General features: G+C 40.4%; 1 protein-coding gene across 2 annotated transcripts; it reads right to left on the bottom strand.

Moving 5' to 3' along the window:
- Positions 1-247: 247 nt before the first annotated feature.
- Positions 248-16,874, bottom strand: MYLIP (myosin regulatory light chain interacting protein). Of its 2 annotated transcripts, none has more exons than XM_005149883.4 (7): positions 16,597-16,874; positions 15,329-15,519; positions 5,596-5,781; positions 4,630-4,827; positions 4,122-4,286; positions 1,944-2,364; positions 248-1,598 (listed from the first exon to the last, which is right to left on the bottom strand). In XM_005149883.4, the coding sequence occupies exons 1-7, from the start codon at positions 16,681-16,683 to the stop codon at positions 1,509-1,511; spliced, it is 1,338 nt and encodes a 445-aa protein (XP_005149940.1). In that variant the 5' UTR covers positions 16,684-16,874; the 3' UTR covers positions 248-1,508. The 2 variants fall into 2 exon arrangements, with proteins under 2 accessions (XP_005149940.1, XP_030905532.1); XM_031049672.2 differs by lacking the exon at positions 16,597-16,874 and adding an exon at positions 15,946-16,126.
- Between the last annotated feature and the right edge of the window lie 3,562 nt (positions 16,875-20,436).

Raw genomic sequence — 20,436 nt, forward strand, 5'->3', positions numbered from 1 at the left:
CACACAGAACAAAATGATCTCAGGAAGTGAGGGAGGTTTGCTTTAGCACTGTTGTACACCAGCAGAATAACTGGCTATGGGCTTCTCTGAAGAGGGATGCACCTAAAGAAATTTCATTGCCTCTTAAAAGCACAACACAACATTCAAGACCATAAACATGAAAATATTTCATACTGTATTTTAAACTCGGTAATGACTCAAGATGAACTTCAGAACAAAATAAAAGTCTTATCACTACCACAATGTAGATTTTTTTAAAGTCCTTTATTAATCTGAATATAAAAAGACAGAAGCTGCCTACAATATAGGACAAAGCTCTTGCTTTATGAGGAAACAAAATTTTCTTTACAAAGTGAAAAAATAAATACCCTTTTAGAGTAAGGTTTATATGCTAATGTGTCATAAAAAAGTAGAGTTTTAATATTCTGACAAAATGTCTGTGCAAAGAAATAGATGCATAAACACACATTACTGCTACATTAAGGCAATATGAAAAGTATAGTCAGAAAATTTCAGTAAAGTGACAGTGTACTTTTCTAGCTTTGATTAAGCCAGTATTGCACCCAAACACAGTTTCTAGTTCCCTCTGCACCCTGGAGAACACACTAGGAAAACCAGAGCCCAAAATGCTCAAGAAGGAGAGGGGTGGAATATAAAAGCATTTTAGCAGGAAATGACCTAGCCAATAAAGATGTTAACTGAAGAAAGCATTTAGAATTATACACAACCCTTACTTTAGGAATTAATGGCACATCTTTAACAGTTTAAAAATCAGTCTCCAAAACTAAAGCCAACTTAAGGGGCAGCTGACTGCAGCTCCCAAGACCAACAGCCAAGTTGGATGTGGGAACCTGGGAGCAAATGAAGTCTCATAAGAGTGCCCCCACAGGACACTGCCAGTCAGGAGACTACCCTTCATACCTCAAGATTAACAAACTTGTCCCACCCTTCCAAAGCTATTCTCTCAGAATTTTATTTACTTAATGGCATTCTGAGTTAAACAGCTGCTTGATGAAGTCTTGTAACTTTAAGAATAATTTTTTAAAAAGTTCTCTTCCAAGCAGTTTACTAGAAACAGAAACTATGAGCCATACTAAACTGGTAACTGTAAAAGCTAGTCTTACTACTAAAATAAATGGAGCAACTGTACTAAAAAGGATTTAGAGAGGGTAAAACAAAAGCCTGCATTTCTCTTGTGGGGGTGTATCACTACATGTACACCACACTTCTCCAGGGTTACCTTTACCTAGCTTTGTGGCAACACCACTGTGCTACAGGCTTACACATCATTCTCCGCTTAAGTAACATGAAGCAGTTACACTTCTCACAAGATGTCCCAAGCCATTTTGGACATGCTGAACAAAGAATATTTATGTTAAAAAAATGCAGTATTTTTGCTTTTGATTGTGGATAGGTGCCAGAGTGATTGCCTTTTTCACAATCAATGGTTGCATTTCCTATTAGTGCAGTTTAAAGAGTACATGATGGGTTTAAAGTGTATACGTAGATCATATCACAGTCAGATTGAGCAGACTGGTGTGGGTTGGCAAGTACACATGCTGGACATGTTCTACACGAGATCTGCAAACAGGACATGACTGGAAAGGAAAAACATTAGGAAATTAGTTTACTTCATATTTTGAGAACCTCTGTAATTGAGACCTCCCACCATGCACACAGTAACAGAACACTTCTCCATAATCTCCGTATTTAAAACAGGGTAGCATGAGAAACATGCAGCCAGTTCTTACAAGTCACACAGCTAACTTATCTTTTGAATGTATTATCTAAACAGGATGTTCTCTGGAATTAGTTTACCACAATTTTAAACGTAAGCTTTTCTAGAGTATCAGTGTAAACACATTATAAATATTAATCTATTGACTAAGTATACAGAAAAACAAAACTTCCACCTATTTGGTAACTCACACATTGTAAATTACCTGCAATTGGGCAGCACAGGTCTTGCAGCATACAGTGTGGCCACAGGGACAAAAGGTCGAATTTATCTCCTCTTCACAACACACCATACAAAGCATGGACTCTTTTAGCTTCCGCAGCTTCTCTTGCAGAGCTTTTGTTTGTTGGCAGCTAAGACCCTCACAATTATCACAGTTCATGCTACTTTCAGAAGACTTAAGAGGGGAACTTGGTGGGGTCTGGTCACTTCTTGAAACAAGATCTACAATGCCAGCATTATAAAGAGCTCGCCTTGCATGATCATAAACTTCTTTTGAAGTTCTTTTAATGTCAAAGACGTATTTTTTACCAAGATTAATGTTCTCATTCAGAAATAGGGATGCTAAGTGACCCTTTAAGTCTCTACTATATTGCATCATGACCGCACTGGTGACAGTGTCACACCTATAAAAACAACAGGACAAACACAGACTTGGTTAGTTAATACCAACAAACCTAACTCTGCAATAATTTGTTCGCAAAGTTAAGTACCAGCACTGAAATGAAAGCAAATAGAGCAGTGTGAGGCAATATTTAAGCTCTTGAATGATGTTTGCATGACAACTCTACTTTGCAAAGTAACAGTTATTTTACATCTTCAAAAATGTGAAAAGTCTGATAAAATGGAGTCAGCCTATGGAAGAGACTTAGGCATTACGCTAACATAAACAGCCAACACTTGCTTAATCCACAGTTCAGCTTGGCAACACCTCTTTACATGGTAACTTCCAAACGCTGCATTAAAGAATTCCAATTAATAGTTTTTGGTATAACACCTCTTTCTTTAGACAGGCTCTCAAAACAAATTTTAGCATAGAGTCAAGCAATGTCTTGAACCAAATTTCCACCCAGTACTTCATATACTAGTATTATATCATCTGAGAGGAACCAGTGTGAACACCATGTAGAGAATTAAATTAAGGCATTTGTATTTGCCACCAAGTATTTCAGCTACTCATACTCTGCTTTGTCACTTATTTAAGTGATATAGTTAACATCTGCAGAAGCCTATTAAGGTGTATCACTTCCCTAGACAATGTAGGAAAGAAAGCACAAACAGAACACAAGGATTACAACCTCACAGAGCCTAAGCTAAGATCTAAGCTTATGACCAAATGGCATTATCATGCTACAATTCTGCTTACATTAATATCAGAAACTGCAAAGGACAGCAGAAGTTATAAGCAGAGACAAAGATCAAAAAGTTAGGAATAACATGCAAAACCGTGCAAGGCCATATAATTACAGAGCAGAACAAGACATGCTTAACAGCAGGCTCAAAATTAGTAGTAGTTAGCTGCTCATTAGCTGCAGTGGCTAGAAAGGCAACTACTTGGTGTTAATTTCTGTAACTGTATTAAAATAATTTAATTAGAGAAGCTGGGCAGGTCTTTGCCTCATGTATGTACTTTCCTCTGCTTTACTTCTCTTACAAAGTAAATGAAACTGATATGTGGTAGGTAGTTCAGAGAAAACAACACTAAGTGTCTTCGACAGTTTTACTGCTCAGAGTTGGACCTCACACTAGGAATGAGAAGAGGTTTAAAAAAAACAAACAAAAACCAAAAACCAGCTATCCACAAATGAGTGTAGCATCCCTACCTCAAAGAATGATACGATAAAGACAATGGATAGCTGCTGGCCTGAGACAAAATCCTGAGCATTTGAGCAAGGACAGAGACATTGTAGGAAGATTTAAATACATGGGATGGGAAGGCAGCACACAGGCAACTTCCAGCAACTGGAAGAGCCAAATACAGAAAAAACAAGGAGTGTACATGCATTGTGAGCAACACCTGCATATTCTGAAGGAAGTAATTTTTCTTTTCCTTTGTTATCTTATCCTCCCTCTTACACAGGGAGAAAAAAAAACACTTACGTATTCTTTATGAAGTATCAAAGAACATGGTAAGTTTATATTCTTAAATGCTGTTAACTCAATGATAGACTTTGACATTTTGCTTACTTGTCATGTACTCCCACCCTACAAAACTGAAAACAGCAAAAACCTGTTCAGCTTCTGCAATTAAGAGGAAAGTAGAGGCTACAGAGACAATGAAATTTTGCAGAGAAGTTTTGAAGTACAGACTGCTGGCTGCTTAAACACTTAATTCAAATACTGTGGAGAAGAACAGCAGCAGCTGACTAGTGGCAATACTGACCTGTAAAATGCATGTGTCTCTGTAATTGCTCTATAGAGTCCACTTGCTGCCCTTGTACTGATCATCTTAAACAACAGTACTACACTATTACCAGACTCCTTGGTAATAGTCAGATATACATTCTTCCCAGATTGAGTTGCCATTTGAACAACAGGATAAGCAATCCTATAAATGAATATAAAAAAAATAGAAAGGTTATTTAGCTTTTAAGGATAAGGGCATTTTCCATAAGCTACCCTATGGTGGACTTTTATCAGAAGTTATAATGATCTCCAACTGTTGTCTGTGATACTGGATTGAAGAAACTGCCTCAGAAATACTTATAAAAATCAAAGAGTGTTAAGGCCAGCTGTCATCATGATTATAAGCAGGTATTGTCCTCAGACCCTGCATTCCAATAGCTTCCTTCAGTAATTCACAGTGCAGTATTTATGTTTATGTAAGAACTAAAGTCATGTTCAGTACTTCTGAAAAATGGAAAATGACAATGGTTCCACAAAATACATACCTGTTGATAGGACTGAAGTCATCTTTACAGATTGATATGCCTTCAGGTCCAACACCAATATGGAGTTTTTGCCCTTCGCTGTCTCTCACTGAGTGCCACTCTACCCCATAATTCTCCAGTGTTGTAACAATCTGTAGAATCTGGTATTCAGCAGAAGCTTGACTTAGACCTTCTAGCTCTTTGTGCTTTGCAATAATGCTGTTGATAAAAAGATGAAGGATAGGTGAATTAACCCAAGTATGTGCTGCTACTGTCAGCAACTAGTTTTAGCTTTTTTTTTTAAATGACCTACTTAAGAATGTTATTAAACACTCCTGACATGCCTTATCTGACTATAGCTTTTCAGAAATCGTGAACTGGAAAGACTCAAGAATTGCTAAAACAACCTGGGACTGTTCAGAGGACAATACTGTGCATTTGCTCAGAATTAAAAAGCAACAATGTAATCAATGCTTTACAACTAACAATCCCTCTCCCCCCCCCCCCCCCATATTTACTTGAACAACCACAAAGTTCAGAACTAAAAAAAAAAAAAATACAGAAAAACGTAAGAAAGTTTCTTGATATTCAGAAATTGAACTATGAGGATGTTTTGGGAACCCTGTGTACTTCTCAGTGTAAGCATACTAAGCCAGATAAATTCTTGTTTCTCTTTCACAGATGTAGGTCTAAGACATTTGATTACCCCACTCCAAATACTTAGATACCTCTATTTCAGAGTACTAGAGGTTCAATAGCTTTTGCTTACCACAAAAAAAAAAAACTAACTCAAATAAGCTTAAAAATTAACTGAAATCAGAATGTTAGTTAAACATTCAGGTTGTATTTTTATCTCCAAGGCTATCTAATTTTTTTTTTCTTTTTTAACACCACAAAACACACTATAGCATCAGCAATTAAGGGCATAAAAAAAATCTTATGCTTTTGGTCTCCAAAAATGAGGTTATATCATTGTGCTTCTTTTACCTCTCCAAAACGGTAGTGGTAAGCTCTTTTGCACACAACTCTTCATAATTGTACTTGGCAGTGTTCTGGTTATAATCTCCAAACTTCATCTGTGCCAACAATGCACTAAGTTCAATTGCATGCTCTGAAGAACACTGAAGATTACCAGCAAGAAGATCTTCTTTTATATGCAGGAAAAACATATGCCTGCAATAGAAGGAGAAACAAAGTGTTAAAAGACTGTTGTAATCAAGATATGTATCAAATAACATCTCAGCTATGTTTCACATCATTAGTTTGTTAGTCAAGAGTTTTCAATGAATGTACCAAATGGAGAAAATCTGGCACAAAGGAAAGAAACACACCTCCATCATCTTATTCACTTACACTTAAAAGATCAGGCTACAACTGCAGACTGTACCTAAAAGCACTATTTAAAAAAAATGAGCACTTTAATGACATGTTATTAAGAATATGACTTGTTTAAACTCCTAAGGCCACTTAGTAATTTCAACTTAGTGAGAAAAATAGCAACAAAATGTATTTGATTAATTTCCTACATTTAAATTTCTTTGGCTGCCATTTACAAGTTATTGTGCAGAGCAGCCCAAACCAGCACACACATTCCTACCACGCAACAAGAAAAGCCATATTTGCTCTACACAGTGGAAATACCTCTGTCACCATAGTGAAAGGGAAGATGGTGCTTTTGCCAGTGGCATGATTAATAGGGTAAACCAAAATACCTGAAAAAGCATTGTGGAATAAAATTTTTAAAATGTACTGTGTGAGCATATTTGTCAGTCCAAGCTTTGCACTTGGGATCAAGGCAGTTTTAACAATTAATTGGGAAATTCGCAAAGCTGATCTTAATTATCTAATAGGTCAGTTACCAGACAAAGCAACATTTCCTCTAACATTAAAAGCAGCTTGCTAATTTCCCCCTACAGTCTACCTTAACTTCTACAAATTCATCCTTATCTCCCCTTAGGGAAGACAATATAAATTTCTTAACATTTGTTCTTAAGTCTTAACATAGTTACAGAAAGCAGATACAGAAGTGGTTACATATCACTGAAAAAGATATCTTTCAACAAATGAAGCTTTATACCCACAGGGATATGTCTTATCTTCCTCAGTAACGTGACACTTACATTTTACTTTTCTAAAATTAAGTGTAAGCTACTTAAAAAGCTATTTTGAATCACTTATCATAGAATAAAAACTAATCACTTGCATCTTCAAACAGCAGTTTTGGATAATGTCTTACGTGTATCCTGTAGCAGCACTCTACAGCTCCATTGTACAACAAGGCAAATGGGGTTACTTTTTCAGCACTATAAACTGCTGAATTTGTGTTCATTCTTAGCTCTGCTGTGGCAAATGCTGCAGTTAAAATAATACAAACCCCAAAATGCCCTCTATTGAGAGCTTTTGTATCAGGAAATATGTATTAAATTATCCTGCCCTACAATCCATTTCCTGTAACAAGTCACAGCTCCAACATCTCCTTTTATAAGTAGTTTGAGGCATGCTAGAACTTCATTGCAGTTGTGACACAAGTGCTTAATTGCATCACTCTGATGTCTAGACACCAATCTACACACTTTAGTTCTAGCAAGGGTCTGGGGGAAGCAAATAACCTCCCTCTGTGCAGGATACAAGTTTAGGTTGCAAGAGGACTAGAACTTCAGACAGTACAGTTGGCTCTACTGTTAGCAGGTTATTCTTTATTTAGGATTTTTTTTGAGCAAATCCCAAACCTCTGCTCCAATCCTGCTAATTCACAGCTCTCTTGGCTTGAGCCACAGAAAAGTACAGCTGCAATTTTTTTTTAAATGCATTGGTTGTACACACTCCTTTTAGGGCTTAGTCCATAAATCTAGACATATTTGATGACTTAAAACACCCTGACCAAAATAAATTCAAATAGTAGGCATTTCACCAATTCCAATCAACATTTCATAAAATGGCTTTTTATACACTTTTGATCCTCTGTTAATACCAGAACAGGTTTTCCAGTCATTACAACTATGCACTAATTACATATACAGCATTTCAAAGAAATACCTACCAATTTTCTTCTCATTAGCTCAAACATGCTTACAACTACCACACCTAAATGCTTGTATCTTCAGTTTATTTTACACATACAACAGCACTGACTACACAGGAAAAAGTCAGTCTTCTCCCCTTGCTGGGAAGGCCTTATTGACATCAAGAGGGGAGGTGAAAAGTAAAGAGATTGCTCCTGCAAATACAGATCCACTAATTACAGAAACAACTACTGCAGAGGCATGCTTTCTCATATCCCATTACTAAAAAGCCAGTAACAGCACAGGTAGCCAAATGAGTTTAAGGCACAATGTAAAACAGCATCACATTAGGTAATGCACAGTAACTTCCCAAAACTGGCTTATCTCACAGACTAAGCCACTTTTTTCTGATAATGGGGACAAAAGTATTGTACATGTAAGGGCCAATTATTGCAAATTAACTAAAGCTATGCAGGCTCATGTCCTGGCTTATAACAAAAGAAATTACACTCTTGTTAGGTCAGGGAAAACAGACAAACCCACTCATATTTAAAAGGCCTTAAAAATCACTGGTTTGTACCTAAAAAACCCATTGGTTTGGGCCCAAGTCTTGCCTAAACTGTACCCATGACAGGTCAGAAGCTAGTTAACATAAGGCCTCCTGCCGCTGAGTTTTTGAATGACAGTGAATTGCTTTATACTGATACAGAAGTTGCCCTGAACCAAAGTTCAGGTAGGAAATTCACTGGCAGGATTCTTTTTGTTTTCCCATTGAGCTCTTAAATGTGCTTGATGAAGGAAAAGCATCTAGAAATTGAAAGACAGTGAGGACAATTTGTACATCTGTGATTTTTGATCCTTACGTAGAAAAAAAAAAAGAAAAATAATGTGCTTTTATTGCTGAATACAGTTAAGCAAAACTAAAGTATTAGGAGCCTTGAGGCGGTTCCTTATCTAATTCTACAAAGTCTAAAGGACCCAACAGATTGTCAACAGGAAATGTGGCCATACTGCAGACTGTTAGTTACTAGAAAGTATTTATGCAAGTTTCTGTAAATTAGATTGTGACCTACTCCCTTAACAGCACTCAATCCATTGTCCCTACTTTCTTCAGGAATCTCTACGTACAATGAAAAAATTGTTAAAGCTTTTCCCAACTCTAAAGATAGTCAGGTTGTACAGTAAAAGAGTCTTCAGTTTTTCAAGGGACTGTTTTAGCGTTAGCATTTTACACTTAATGGACTTTTACCTAGAAAGTTTTAGAAAAAAAGATTAAAACTGAAACCTCTACTGTTTATAACTGATGTCCTCTACAGGTTACATTTCCAGCATTGCTGGTAGAATGTCTTAGTTTGATCACCATCTAAGAAACTAATTTGTTTTGTTTGTGCGTCATTCACCACTTCAGTTATAACAGATAATATGTACGTATCACATATAAATGAGAAGTGGCTCAAGTCAAACAAAAGGTCTGTTTCCTACCCCCACCTCAATATTGTCTTGGCACATATGCAGCTTTGTACTACTCTTGCCAAAGTCTCACCTGATCTTTAAGTCTTCACATAAAACAAGTCTCCACAACTCTGATCTTTACCAATCAATTGTGTGGCTTCTAGTCATTTTTTACACCTGCCAGACATGTTTCAACATTGCTCTTAAAGCTCCCACTACTTCAAACAGAACTTTCTATGGCACTTGTAGCCCGAATTCTACACATGACAAAGCATTAGTACAAGAGTCTACATAACCTAACCCAGACTTGGTTCCCCCCACCCCTGAACCTCATGCTAGCTAGATATTCCTGTGTATTCAATTCTGGATCATTTCCTTTGAGGTCAGGAGTTCAAAACAGTATGTAGAACTACAGATTAGAGGACAAAGCAGTAAGTTTCCCAAAGCTATACTTCATTAGTCACTGCCCTGGCAGCATTTCCTCCTTTCATAAAGGAAAAAAAAAAAAAAGAAAAGAAAAGAAAAAGAAAGAAAAAAAAACCCAGTTTTGGAATTAGAATAGGATCACATGCTTTCTTCAAGCACTAGTTACACTAGTGATTTTCTATTCATTTTGTATCCTTATTTTTGCTCCAGTGCTTTTCATACAATTTATGTGCATATTAAAGTTCAGTAAAACCAAATGAACTTGTGTATCTCAGCTGCACATGAATTATCTGATACAAATGATGTGGAAAGGGGAGGCTGCAAGGTGATTTCAGCAGACCTCACATAACACTGCAGCTACCAAACCAGTCACAAACCTAGATATTACATCAATTGCTTTTTGGCTCCCTGTGAAGCAATTTTTGCAGGCTGGCTATACTGAACACCACTGCATGAAACAAGTATCAGTTATTTCACTACAACTAAATGCTTACAGAAAGCAAATCACCTAGTTAGTGTTCATTCAACTGAACTGGCACAAAATAAGTTCTAAGAAAAGCATAGGATATACATAATACAAGAATAATTTCTCTTGAATGGCTGAGGGAACTGGGGTTGTTTTTCTCTGGAAAAGAGACCTTGCTCTCTGCAACCACATGAAAGGAGGCTTTAGTGAGGTGGGAGTCAGTCTCTTCTCCCAGGTAACAGCAGCAGGACAAGAGGTAACAGCCTCAAGCTGTGCTGGAGAGGTTTAGATTGGATATTAGGAAACATTTCTTTACCAAGAGAGTGAGTGCTCAGGCATTGGCACAGGCTGCCCAGGGAAGTTGTGGAATCATCATCTCTGTAAGTCTTCAGAAACCATGTAAGTGAGGCCCTTGGTGATAAAGTTTAGTGGTGGTCTTGATCTTAAAGGCCTTTTCCAACCTAGTTGATTCTATGATTCTTCCTTAATTCATTGAAGACAGTTACGTGCACTATCAGTCAAAGTTCTGCAGTGAAAACCCTGTTTTTAGTATTTTTTTTTAATCAAGGAAACTAAAACAGGACAAATTAGTCTTTAGATTTCTGTTAGAAGTTTCAAGCTCAAAATTAGTTGTCAGGAGAAAAATATAACCAACCCCCACCCTTTACCAATAAAAGCATCTGTATATGACTAATGATTCCTAAACTAAAAATACAGCCAAAAGAACACATTCTTCTGCCAGACTACTGGCAAGAATCTTGGAATACATCTCAAGGAACTGTTGGTTCTCTTTGGGGTGTGACACTGCTTACCACAGGGTAAGGCTCTTTCCTACTGTGAAGTAAATTTACGATGCTCTAAATCCTAAAGGATTCCAAGTTTAGAGGCACAACTCTTTTCCCTAAAAATACATTGATAAGGATCTCTACAGAATATAATTCTGTTTTTAAAAGCAGGTATCAGGATACTCCATATGAAAAAGCAAAGCCATCACAATTGCAACTTAACTCAATTTAGATACAATCCATGAAACTTACCCTGGGATCTATCACAGCAGACTTTTATTGCATATTAGCAGATACCATGACACTGCTGCACTGGCTGGCTATTGCAACAGGATAATTGGATGCTTCTCTGACTTTTCTACTTACTATATGTATCTAACTGCATATACCATAACTGTATATTTTAATAAATTCATCAGTGCAAGTGGATAACACTGCAAAAAAACAATGTACTTTGCAAATATAGTTACAAGTACTGGCAAACATCACACACCTTTTAACAGCCTCCGAAACGGTAATTGGGTATCCCAAGCCTGGCAAAATACAGCTCTCTTGAATGCTTCATGAGACTGTGGCATGCTAGAATCTAACATGTTACTTTAAACTGCCATGGCTCACATATGAGTATTTGATTTTCAGTCATATTACAGAAGACAGAACTTTGCCCATCCCAAAAGCACATCTGGATAAATTCTACACTGCTCACTTTAAAATGGTTCCTATTTTCTTGCGATCTCCGCACGCTGACTTCACCCCACCAGACTTAAAGACATTGCTGTCCGGTACGGCCGTAGGGCCCGTTTCCACCCTGCGGCTCTGCAGACACTGCGGTCATTAAGGTGCGTGCACGGCCTGCACCCGGGACCGCTCTGCCCCGAGACAGCGACAACGGCCAATCGGCGGCCGCGTTCCTCTGCCTGCCGGGCCGCGCCCCGCCGCCGATTGGGCGGCCCCGCCGGGGTTACTGCCGGGCAGTGACCCGGAGTTACACCGCGCGGCACCAGAGCCGCACGGCCTCCCCGCCCCGTCCGGAGCCAACGCTCCCCGCCAAGCCGCAGCGGCTCCGGGACAGGCCGGTGAGTGCAGGGTAATCATTCCTCCAAGAGCCAGCTCCTCGCTGTACCTCGGTGTTCAAACTCGACACAAACACCACCCATAAATCATTCTGACAAAGCCCCGACTGTTTACTTTTATTTTACTAACTGTTGCATTACCTAGCAAGAAGTATAGAAAACAGTGAAAGCGAACATGACATATGACAGAGCTTATGATCTAGATGTTGGACCATCAAATGGATCTTTAAGTAAAGAGATAGCAGTCCTCTTTAAGCCAAGGCGATTTTCCATTCAAAAAAATGTATAATTATTCAAACCACACTAAACAAGCGCCCTGTTCCCATTTCAGACTTGTTTGTGAAATTCTTGTTGACAGCAGCAGATTAAATTTGAATAGCATTCTTGCACTGAAGCACTTCCATTCCACTGAGAACAGTTCCAAACTAAGTCCTGTGGTGAAATTCAGTTCCAGGCAGTCAAAAATGAGAAACTGAGATCCAAAGGACAATAGAAATAAACAACTTTTAATCCTTTCCCCCATGCAATTTTCTCACTTGCAGAACACTTAGTGAAGGTGGTTTTTGTTGCCTTAGTGGTGGTCCAAGATACAATTATAACTGCTCTGCCTTTGTGCTCAACATCAAGATAATTTCCTCACAAGATTAAAATGCATGAGGTTACCATCTTCCCCTGGATTGCACACTGACTGAAGATAAAAGAGGCAGAGGCTAATGCTCCCTTGCCAGGCGAGCTTTTTGCCAAGCATGTAGAAACCTGAACATTTCTAGGATCTCTACTGAAGCAATACAACTGGGGCTGACAAAGCTCCTAAAGTACAGAGAAAAAACCTGGTAGCAGCTTAGTCACAAGACTCACTAGTATCATCATGGCAATGCACATCAACAACTTGCAGTTTCACAGATTTCAAAAGCTGTCTCAACAGCCATCTGATTTATATGTATAAACAGCACCAGAGTCTGCATGTACAAGCCTGGGAGCCTCTGTCTACCTTCTTCACACAAGGGACCAGAAGGCCACAGGGAAACCCTATACACCAGTTAGGTACCCTTGGTTTCCTTTAGGAGTTCCATCCACACCATTATTTCTGACTTTGGGAGTAAAAAAAAAGAAAGAAGATGTCAGCTTAACTGTACAACTAATCCTTGCAATTCTATGATATAACTGTTGATTTAAAGTTCAGTGATGGTTTTAACAAGTTTTTTTCTTCTCCTTCATACCATGCATGCTTATATGTAGACTAAAGATGAATGCAGTTATGTACATGTGTAAATTTACAAGCAGACCTTGAGTTTGGAAAGTAATACGAAAAAGCAAGTAGGAAAAAAGCAAGTCTACTGAAATTCTTTGCCAACAGCACTGAAACAGACATTAACAACAGGCACTGTGGAATTCCAGGTCTGCTACCTGCAGAATGCTGGGCATACACAACTAAAAGGCAGCTATTGCAAGTTACTTTACAGTTTGCATTTATTTGTAGAAAACACTAAAAATACTTAAGATGTAGGCTGAATGCAGCTTAGCTGAAGCCTCAGGACTATTCATGTTTGCAAGACAGAGTGACATTAAATACTAGCTTCAGTGCTCGTTGCTCTCCAAAATGATAAGCAATTATTTCCATAGCAGAGTTTTAATAGCTATTTTCTGATGACTGAGCTTCAATTACTTTTAAAATTATTTGTTAAAAATATTAGTTTTAGAACAGTCTTAATTCATACATGAAAGACAGCTTGTCCCACCCACAGCCTTTCAAAGTTACGTTTGTAGTGGATAAAGTGTATACTTACTTACTACTTTGATGTATACACAAGCTCTGTTACATGCTAGCTACACAACCTGTCTCTTAGGCCCTTGACTGTGTTTCACCAGTTCCAGCTCACTATTAATTTGCACAACCTGCCAAGTCTTGCATTTACAGGCAGGAACACAGGTGTCTGCAAAAACCTTGTAAAGTTGAACAAACATTCATCAAGGGCACCATCAAAAATGTCAATCATATCAGCTTTAGGTTTCCTCAGATTCAGCCTCATTTGGTGGGTGCATGAAGACACATCGAAAATGCTCAGGATAGTCTCTTCTGCCTCATCAGAAATCAGAAATTAGGTTGCCCCTTTTAAGAAATTAGGTAGCCTTTTGTTCTACATAAAGAATATTTCATTATTTGGTTTTACAGTTATTAAGAATATTTAAATGAGGATAAGTTTCTCTAAGGAAAATACTCAAAAAGAACCCAGAGGTATGCCACGGACAGCAGAATCTATTTTTCAAAAACAAGGCACATCAGATCTGGAATTTGGTTAGCATATATTTGCTTCACTAAAGCTATTATGTAGGACAACTACAGTCCAACTCCACAGCATTCTGAAAACTTCAACCAGATTGATGAGCTGAAACCACTGCTCCCCAAAAGCCACTCCCCTGCACACTAGTTCAAAAAGTGAAATATATGCATGCTCTTAACACTAACACTTTTTTAAACAGAAAACAACCCCCCCCAAAAAAAACCCAACAACCACACATACCCCCCCCCAACAAACTAAAACCACAAATACACAAAATCAGGCTGTCAGCCTCCGACCAAATTCTTTAGCCAAATATTTTGTGCAGAACAACTGCATTGTATCCATGGTCTTAATCATAAAATTATCAAGTTAACTTGTCCTTGCCCATGGCAGGGAATTGGAACTATATGATCTTAAGGTCTTTTTCAACACTAACCATTCTATGATTCTAAAGTGAGTAGTGAAAGCATGTGTTGGCATTATCATCATATAGAGACTAGAATTCAAGCGGCCCCAATTTATGTTAACTTTGCTATCTAAAACTAACAGGAAAAATTAGTTGAAAGGTCAGCATTAAAGATAGCTGTGCATGGCTTGCCTAATCTTTAAATTCATGTGGCACTTAAACTCGAGGAGCAAAAGCAAGCATTCACTACTAATCTTAGAAGACCTGGGATTGACTAACAGCAAAACAATTTAGGTAAGAGGACTGACCACAGAAGAAGCAAGACAGCTGTGTCTTTCCTAGCCTCAAAGGGCCTGTAGCTATTCGAAAGTTACTGTAACATAAAACCAGACAAAAAGGAATTCAGCAAGTTTTTTGTTCTGTGGGAGGAACTGTTTCCTGCTTTTCTGTACTAGTGGTTTAGAATGACCTCGAGTAACACCACTGAGCAGGGGTTACTATCGGACATGCAAACACCACATAAATAATTTGCAAGTGGTAGCTTAGTTTCTTCCACTTTAGCATTAAATGCTTATACAATTACCCACACTCATTACCTACTGGTAGCTGCACAATACCTAAAGTATTAACAGTTTGGGGTTTTTTAAACACACACACACACAAAAGGAACAATGCATTTAAATAACACTGAGGGTTTTAAGCTACACAGCAAAGTCAAACGAGATTACCAGAAGATGAAAGAAAACCAGTGCATAATCACTTCCATAAGTTACAGAAGTTGGAAACAAAATAATGAATTAAATCTACTTACAGCCATCTTTACCTTACCTTGTCTGTTCTTGTAAGATAAGATGGGGCTCAACAAAAAATTTGACTCTTAATTTCAATCGATAAGGGGCTAAACCATCCATCTGCTGGGAGATTCTGTTCCTCAAATTCAGCCACAGATTCTCCCCTTTGCTGCCAGTGAACTGCAGTCCAAAATAATCAACTTCTATAATTCCCAGCCTTCTGCAAACCTGAAAGAAAGAGGTTCTTTATTGTGAGGAGTGAAGAAATGCCACACTTTATGAGGCTACAACATAAAGATAAAAATATCAATCAAGTCCTGTTTCAGACTGCTCACTTAAAACACACACAAAAATCCTACTCTGAGGACCTTTATACAAAAGATTAATTACTTGTCTTTAAAGTTGCATACAAAACAGCATGTAGGCAAATATCAAGAACAAACTGGGAATTTCTCCACTAGCCAAAACCCACATGGACTTTCATATAAAATTCCATCCTTCTCGCATCACACTCCCCCAGTCCTCCCTCTCGTCTCCCCCTAGGAGAGACACTTAAGAGGGTCGGCGGATTTCCAAAAGAGGCAAGTATCTTGTCATTCAGCATCACAGCCGATAGCACTTCCTAGGCGAGGAGGAGAAAAAAGTACAACCCACAAGTTTTATTTAGACGCCACCAACAGACTGGGCTGCTACGCTCGACTCCATCCTCCCGGCAGCAGCCGCAGCCACATCGAGGCGCGGCCACGGACGGGCGAGAGCTTCTGAACGACGGCTTCAGCCAGCACGGCCCAAGCAGGCCGTGGGGACCATCGCGGCACCGCCGGGGCAGCATCACCGGGGCCGGGTGGGTTACACTCCTGTGTGTCTCCCCATCGCACCGGGAACAGCGAGTGCAGGCTGCAGCTAAGGCCTGCCCTCAGAGGAGGTGGCAGGGCCGGACAGCCCCGAAGCGGGGGATGCAGCAACCTCTGCATCCAACATGGAGGAGAAATAAAAAAGAAGCGAAAGAAAATAAAACGTAAAAAGAAAAACGATGGGGTGGGGGGGGGGGCGGGGGGCTGCGGCGGCTCCCCGCCCCCACCGCGGGGTTGCGCCACGCACGGCCCTGCCAAGCGCCACCACAGCCCTCCGCGGCCGTGCCCCGCGCCGCCGTTGTCCCCATGCCCACCCGCTACCCCTGCGCGGTGAGGCGCGCCTGGCGGCTCTCGTACGCATCTGTCAGGCACCAACGGTCTGCGCTGCCCAACGGACACCGTCACCAACCCCCCCACACCCCTCCCCTGGCAGCGAGGCGCGGCACCTCACCTGGTTCAGGCAGTCCTCGCCATTGGCTTTCGCCTCTACCTCCACCTCCATCACCACCGCGTCCGGCCTGGTCACATAGCACAGCATGGCTGAGGGAGCTGGTGGGGGGACACACACAGCCAGCGCCGCCGCTGCCACGGACACCCCGAGCGGCTGCTTACTGCCGGTGGAGAACCACAACTGCCTCTACAGGCTGACGTCCGGACGCGCTCCCGGCCACCGCCTGCCCACACGCGGACAACGCCGACCGGCGCTCTACCACTCAGACGTCCCCGCTCCCCCACTGCTTGTGCTCCCCCGGCTCCGCTCCCTCCACATATATCCCCCGCCTCCCCCTCCCCTCTCCGAGCGGCACCTGAGGGACCAATCACAAGGCGCCGCTCGCCGCTGCGGGCCGACGCCACCACCAATCAGTGCCGCCATCCCCGGGAAACGGCGGCGGCAGGGAGGGCGTTTGTTGCCGTCGCTCCCTGGCGCCCCCTAGCCGTAGCGCAGGGCCGCCGCCGGGGCTCCACGTGCTCCCCCGGCCCCGGGGGGCTTCACCGCCCGGGGAAACCGGGCCTCAGGGCCCTCTTCCGCTTCAGCACCCAGCGCTTCCAAATTACCTTCAACCATCGTCACCTGCAACAGCCCATAACTTCTTGCCCTAGTGTTATGTCCGGTTAAACCAAAGCAAAGTAAGTTCTACATGAAGGCACTTGGCAGTTTGGCTACAGAATTAATACCAGAGTGGGTGGCTGTGAGCTATGTGACAAGCAGCTATTTCTGCGTCTCATCTCTAGGCTTTGCAAATACTCGTTTTCATTGAGGGGGAAATAACATGCAGATTAGTCTTGATCTCCCATGCGTGCAAAGCATTGGAAATGTGGAAATTTTAAGGAAGATGGGTCAAGTGGTACTCCAGCCTCCATCCGCTGTCACACTAATGGATGATGGAGCTTTCATACTCATTGAACTTTGTAGGGACAAAGTTTGCCGGTGATTCCTGGCCAGGGGAGAAACACCTTCACCAGGCAAGCCCTTTAGGAGTATTTGTTTGGCAAACATACCCAGGGTACATGAAATAAAATAGTTTATGGGTACTTTAACAATGTAAATTGAAACGACAAAGAGGATTAAGTACAAAATGCACACTGTGCAGGTTCCCAGAAATGCAGATAAAATAAGTACAGAGCAGCACAATGTTGAGGACCAAGTAGCCTGTCAGGGAAGTACTAAGAGAGGAAATGGGTATCTGAAAATGCAGTAAAAGATAGCTGAGAGAAGAACAAACCACAGAATTCATGCAATGTCACAGTTCTGAATGTTATCTTTTTCCCATGTGCATGTGTATGGGTCACTTGCTTCTGTCTGGGTATTTCTGCTGTGTTTGTCAGGGTTGTTAGTATTTTCAGTTTGTATTAAAGGAACTCCCAGAACAGATGCTCATTCTGCTGGGGATTCTGCAAACACGGTATATGGAACTCTATCAATTTTGTCCATGTAAACTCTAACTAGAAGACTTCTCAGTTCTAAAGGAGGCAAAGCAGTAGGAGCAAAATAAGGTTCAGAACATGAGATGTCAAACCTGAGCTGTGCTGCGTTTCACCTGTATGCTTACTAGCTGAGATTTCATGCCCAGGTCTATAGCATTTAATTTGAAGAGCTTCAAGTCTCAAAAGACCAGACCCAAAGAGTGAAGGGCAGAGAAAGGGAACTAACATGAAAGAAAGGACCCAATTGCAAAATTATGTTCACTCTGTGATTTATTTTTTTTTGGGGGGGGGGGAGAGGAGGCAGAAGGGAGGATGACCCTTTTTAGGACAGACTTAATTATTAGGAGATTAGCCACTAACAAAAATATCACCAAATGGAAAAAGGCCTGTAGTCTCCCCTTGTTCTTAAGTTTCTGTTGGAGTGAATGCAGGAAATAAGATTTTGGATCTGTTTTCAGTTACTTCTATATATTGCAGTGTTATGGTACTTTGTGTGATTTCTAAATTTCTGTCATAATCAAAGGAGTCCTGGAGTTGTTATGAAGAAGAAACACAAGAACTGCTATGATGACTCATGCCATTAGTATTCTGATATCCTCTCTCTGACAGTAGCTCAGATCAGATGTTACAGAGGAAGGTGCAAGAAATCTATGTCATTTGAGATAATGTGCTTATACATTTTCTCTACCACTAAACAGTTAAAGCTGGCTTATACCTAATAGGTTAGCCTTTACTTATTTATACACGATACTTGTATCCTAGGGATCAGTTCACCTGGTGCTAGGCATTCTCCAGATAAATAGAAACAGATGGTTCTTGTCCCAGAGATCTTACCTTTTCTCTATATATGAATATCCTTTCTGAGTTTTCCTTTTATCTCACTTAATATAAATGCAGGTGTTCTTATTATGTCTGTAGAAGTGTTATCTTGCTTTGAAATCTGCTAAACTATAAGACACAAAAATAGCTTGTGGCAGTAAATTGTGCAGACTGGTTAAACCCTGTGTACAACAAGCATTTCTTTCTGAGGGTGTCATCTGGACACTGCTGTTATGGAAATACATTCAATTTCACAGCCTCTCTGTAATATTTTATTCATGCTGTACAGGAGACAGTAAAGGACCGAGCCCTGTATTAGCACACAGGAGACAGCTCTTGCAACAAGCACCCGTTGCAACCCTTTGGGCTTTGAGAACTGAAACGTCTTACAGTTTCCTGCCTGGTCTCTTTGATGAATGAACAGCACTTAGTGAGGTACACTGTCAAACTGCTCATAGCATGGAAAAGTTTACCCTTTGTGTAACATAAAAGTACATTGTTTACCAACATGTCACCTCAGTGCTGTATGTCATGAAATGCTATATGCTGTATCACAGCAATACCTCCCTGATGAGTCAGTCCTTTCCTATTGTATCAATTTGTGCCTAAGTAGTTCATCTTATATACGTTAACATTTTCTTGCTGTAATCCTTCTACAAGGGTCATTTTTGGTCACAATCTACTTCACATAGCAAATATTAGTTGTAGTGCCTCCTTGTCTGATGTTTGAATGGAAAGCCTGTGAAAAGTCCAATTGTTTGGAGAAGAATTGTTTGAATAATAAGTTCCAGACCTTTGAATTTAGACCCTAACATGGCAATATTGACCTTTGCTACCAATAAAGGCCAATGCTGCCTCTTGTACAGATTTTTGTTTGCAAGTTTTCCCAGGTAGTCGCGTCCAACCTATTGCCATGATACCATGCCATCTTGTGAGGTATGTAGTGTGTGTAGTTATGGTCTCATTACCCAGATGTTTATACAAGATCTCTAAGATTTTCTCTTGTGTTGCTTGTTGCCCATGGTATTGACCCTGATCAAATCAGGATACGTTACTGCTAGAGAATACTATGCTATAGGGCAAAAGGTTAGAAATGCTCAGCTCCTGCATGTGCTCAGGATGAGGCTTCATCAAGTACTTAGAAGGACCTATTCTTTACTGTCCTTTGGTAGCAGTCACATTAAAGGCATGCATGGAAGTGTCACATTATCCCTGCTATTGTTGCCAAAGTTGTGCTCTACAGACTGTGAAGGAGTAAAATGATGAGCTTCTGTAGCCCTATATAAAAGAGCAGCCTGGCCTTCTCTGAGAAAGCTGAACATGAACAGACTTCTCACAGTACTGTTTGTGTGTGGTGCCTTTTGTTCCAGCAAGAATGAATGGCTGCATGAGAAAATATTTTTAGTTGTAATCCTAGTTTATATAATAATCAGAAGCAGAATGAGGATGTAGACACTGACTTTCTGTTTCCCTATTCTTGTACCCTGTATGGGCATTTCTCCTGTTCTGATTCATTGCTTTCCCGCTTTTATTTGGCATAACTGGG

The sequence above is a fragment of the Melopsittacus undulatus genome, chromosome 1, assembly GCF_012275295.1.
Source record: "Melopsittacus undulatus isolate bMelUnd1 chromosome 1, bMelUnd1.mat.Z, whole genome shotgun sequence".
Classification (NCBI taxonomy): Eukaryota; Metazoa; Chordata; class Aves; order Psittaciformes; family Psittaculidae; genus Melopsittacus; species Melopsittacus undulatus.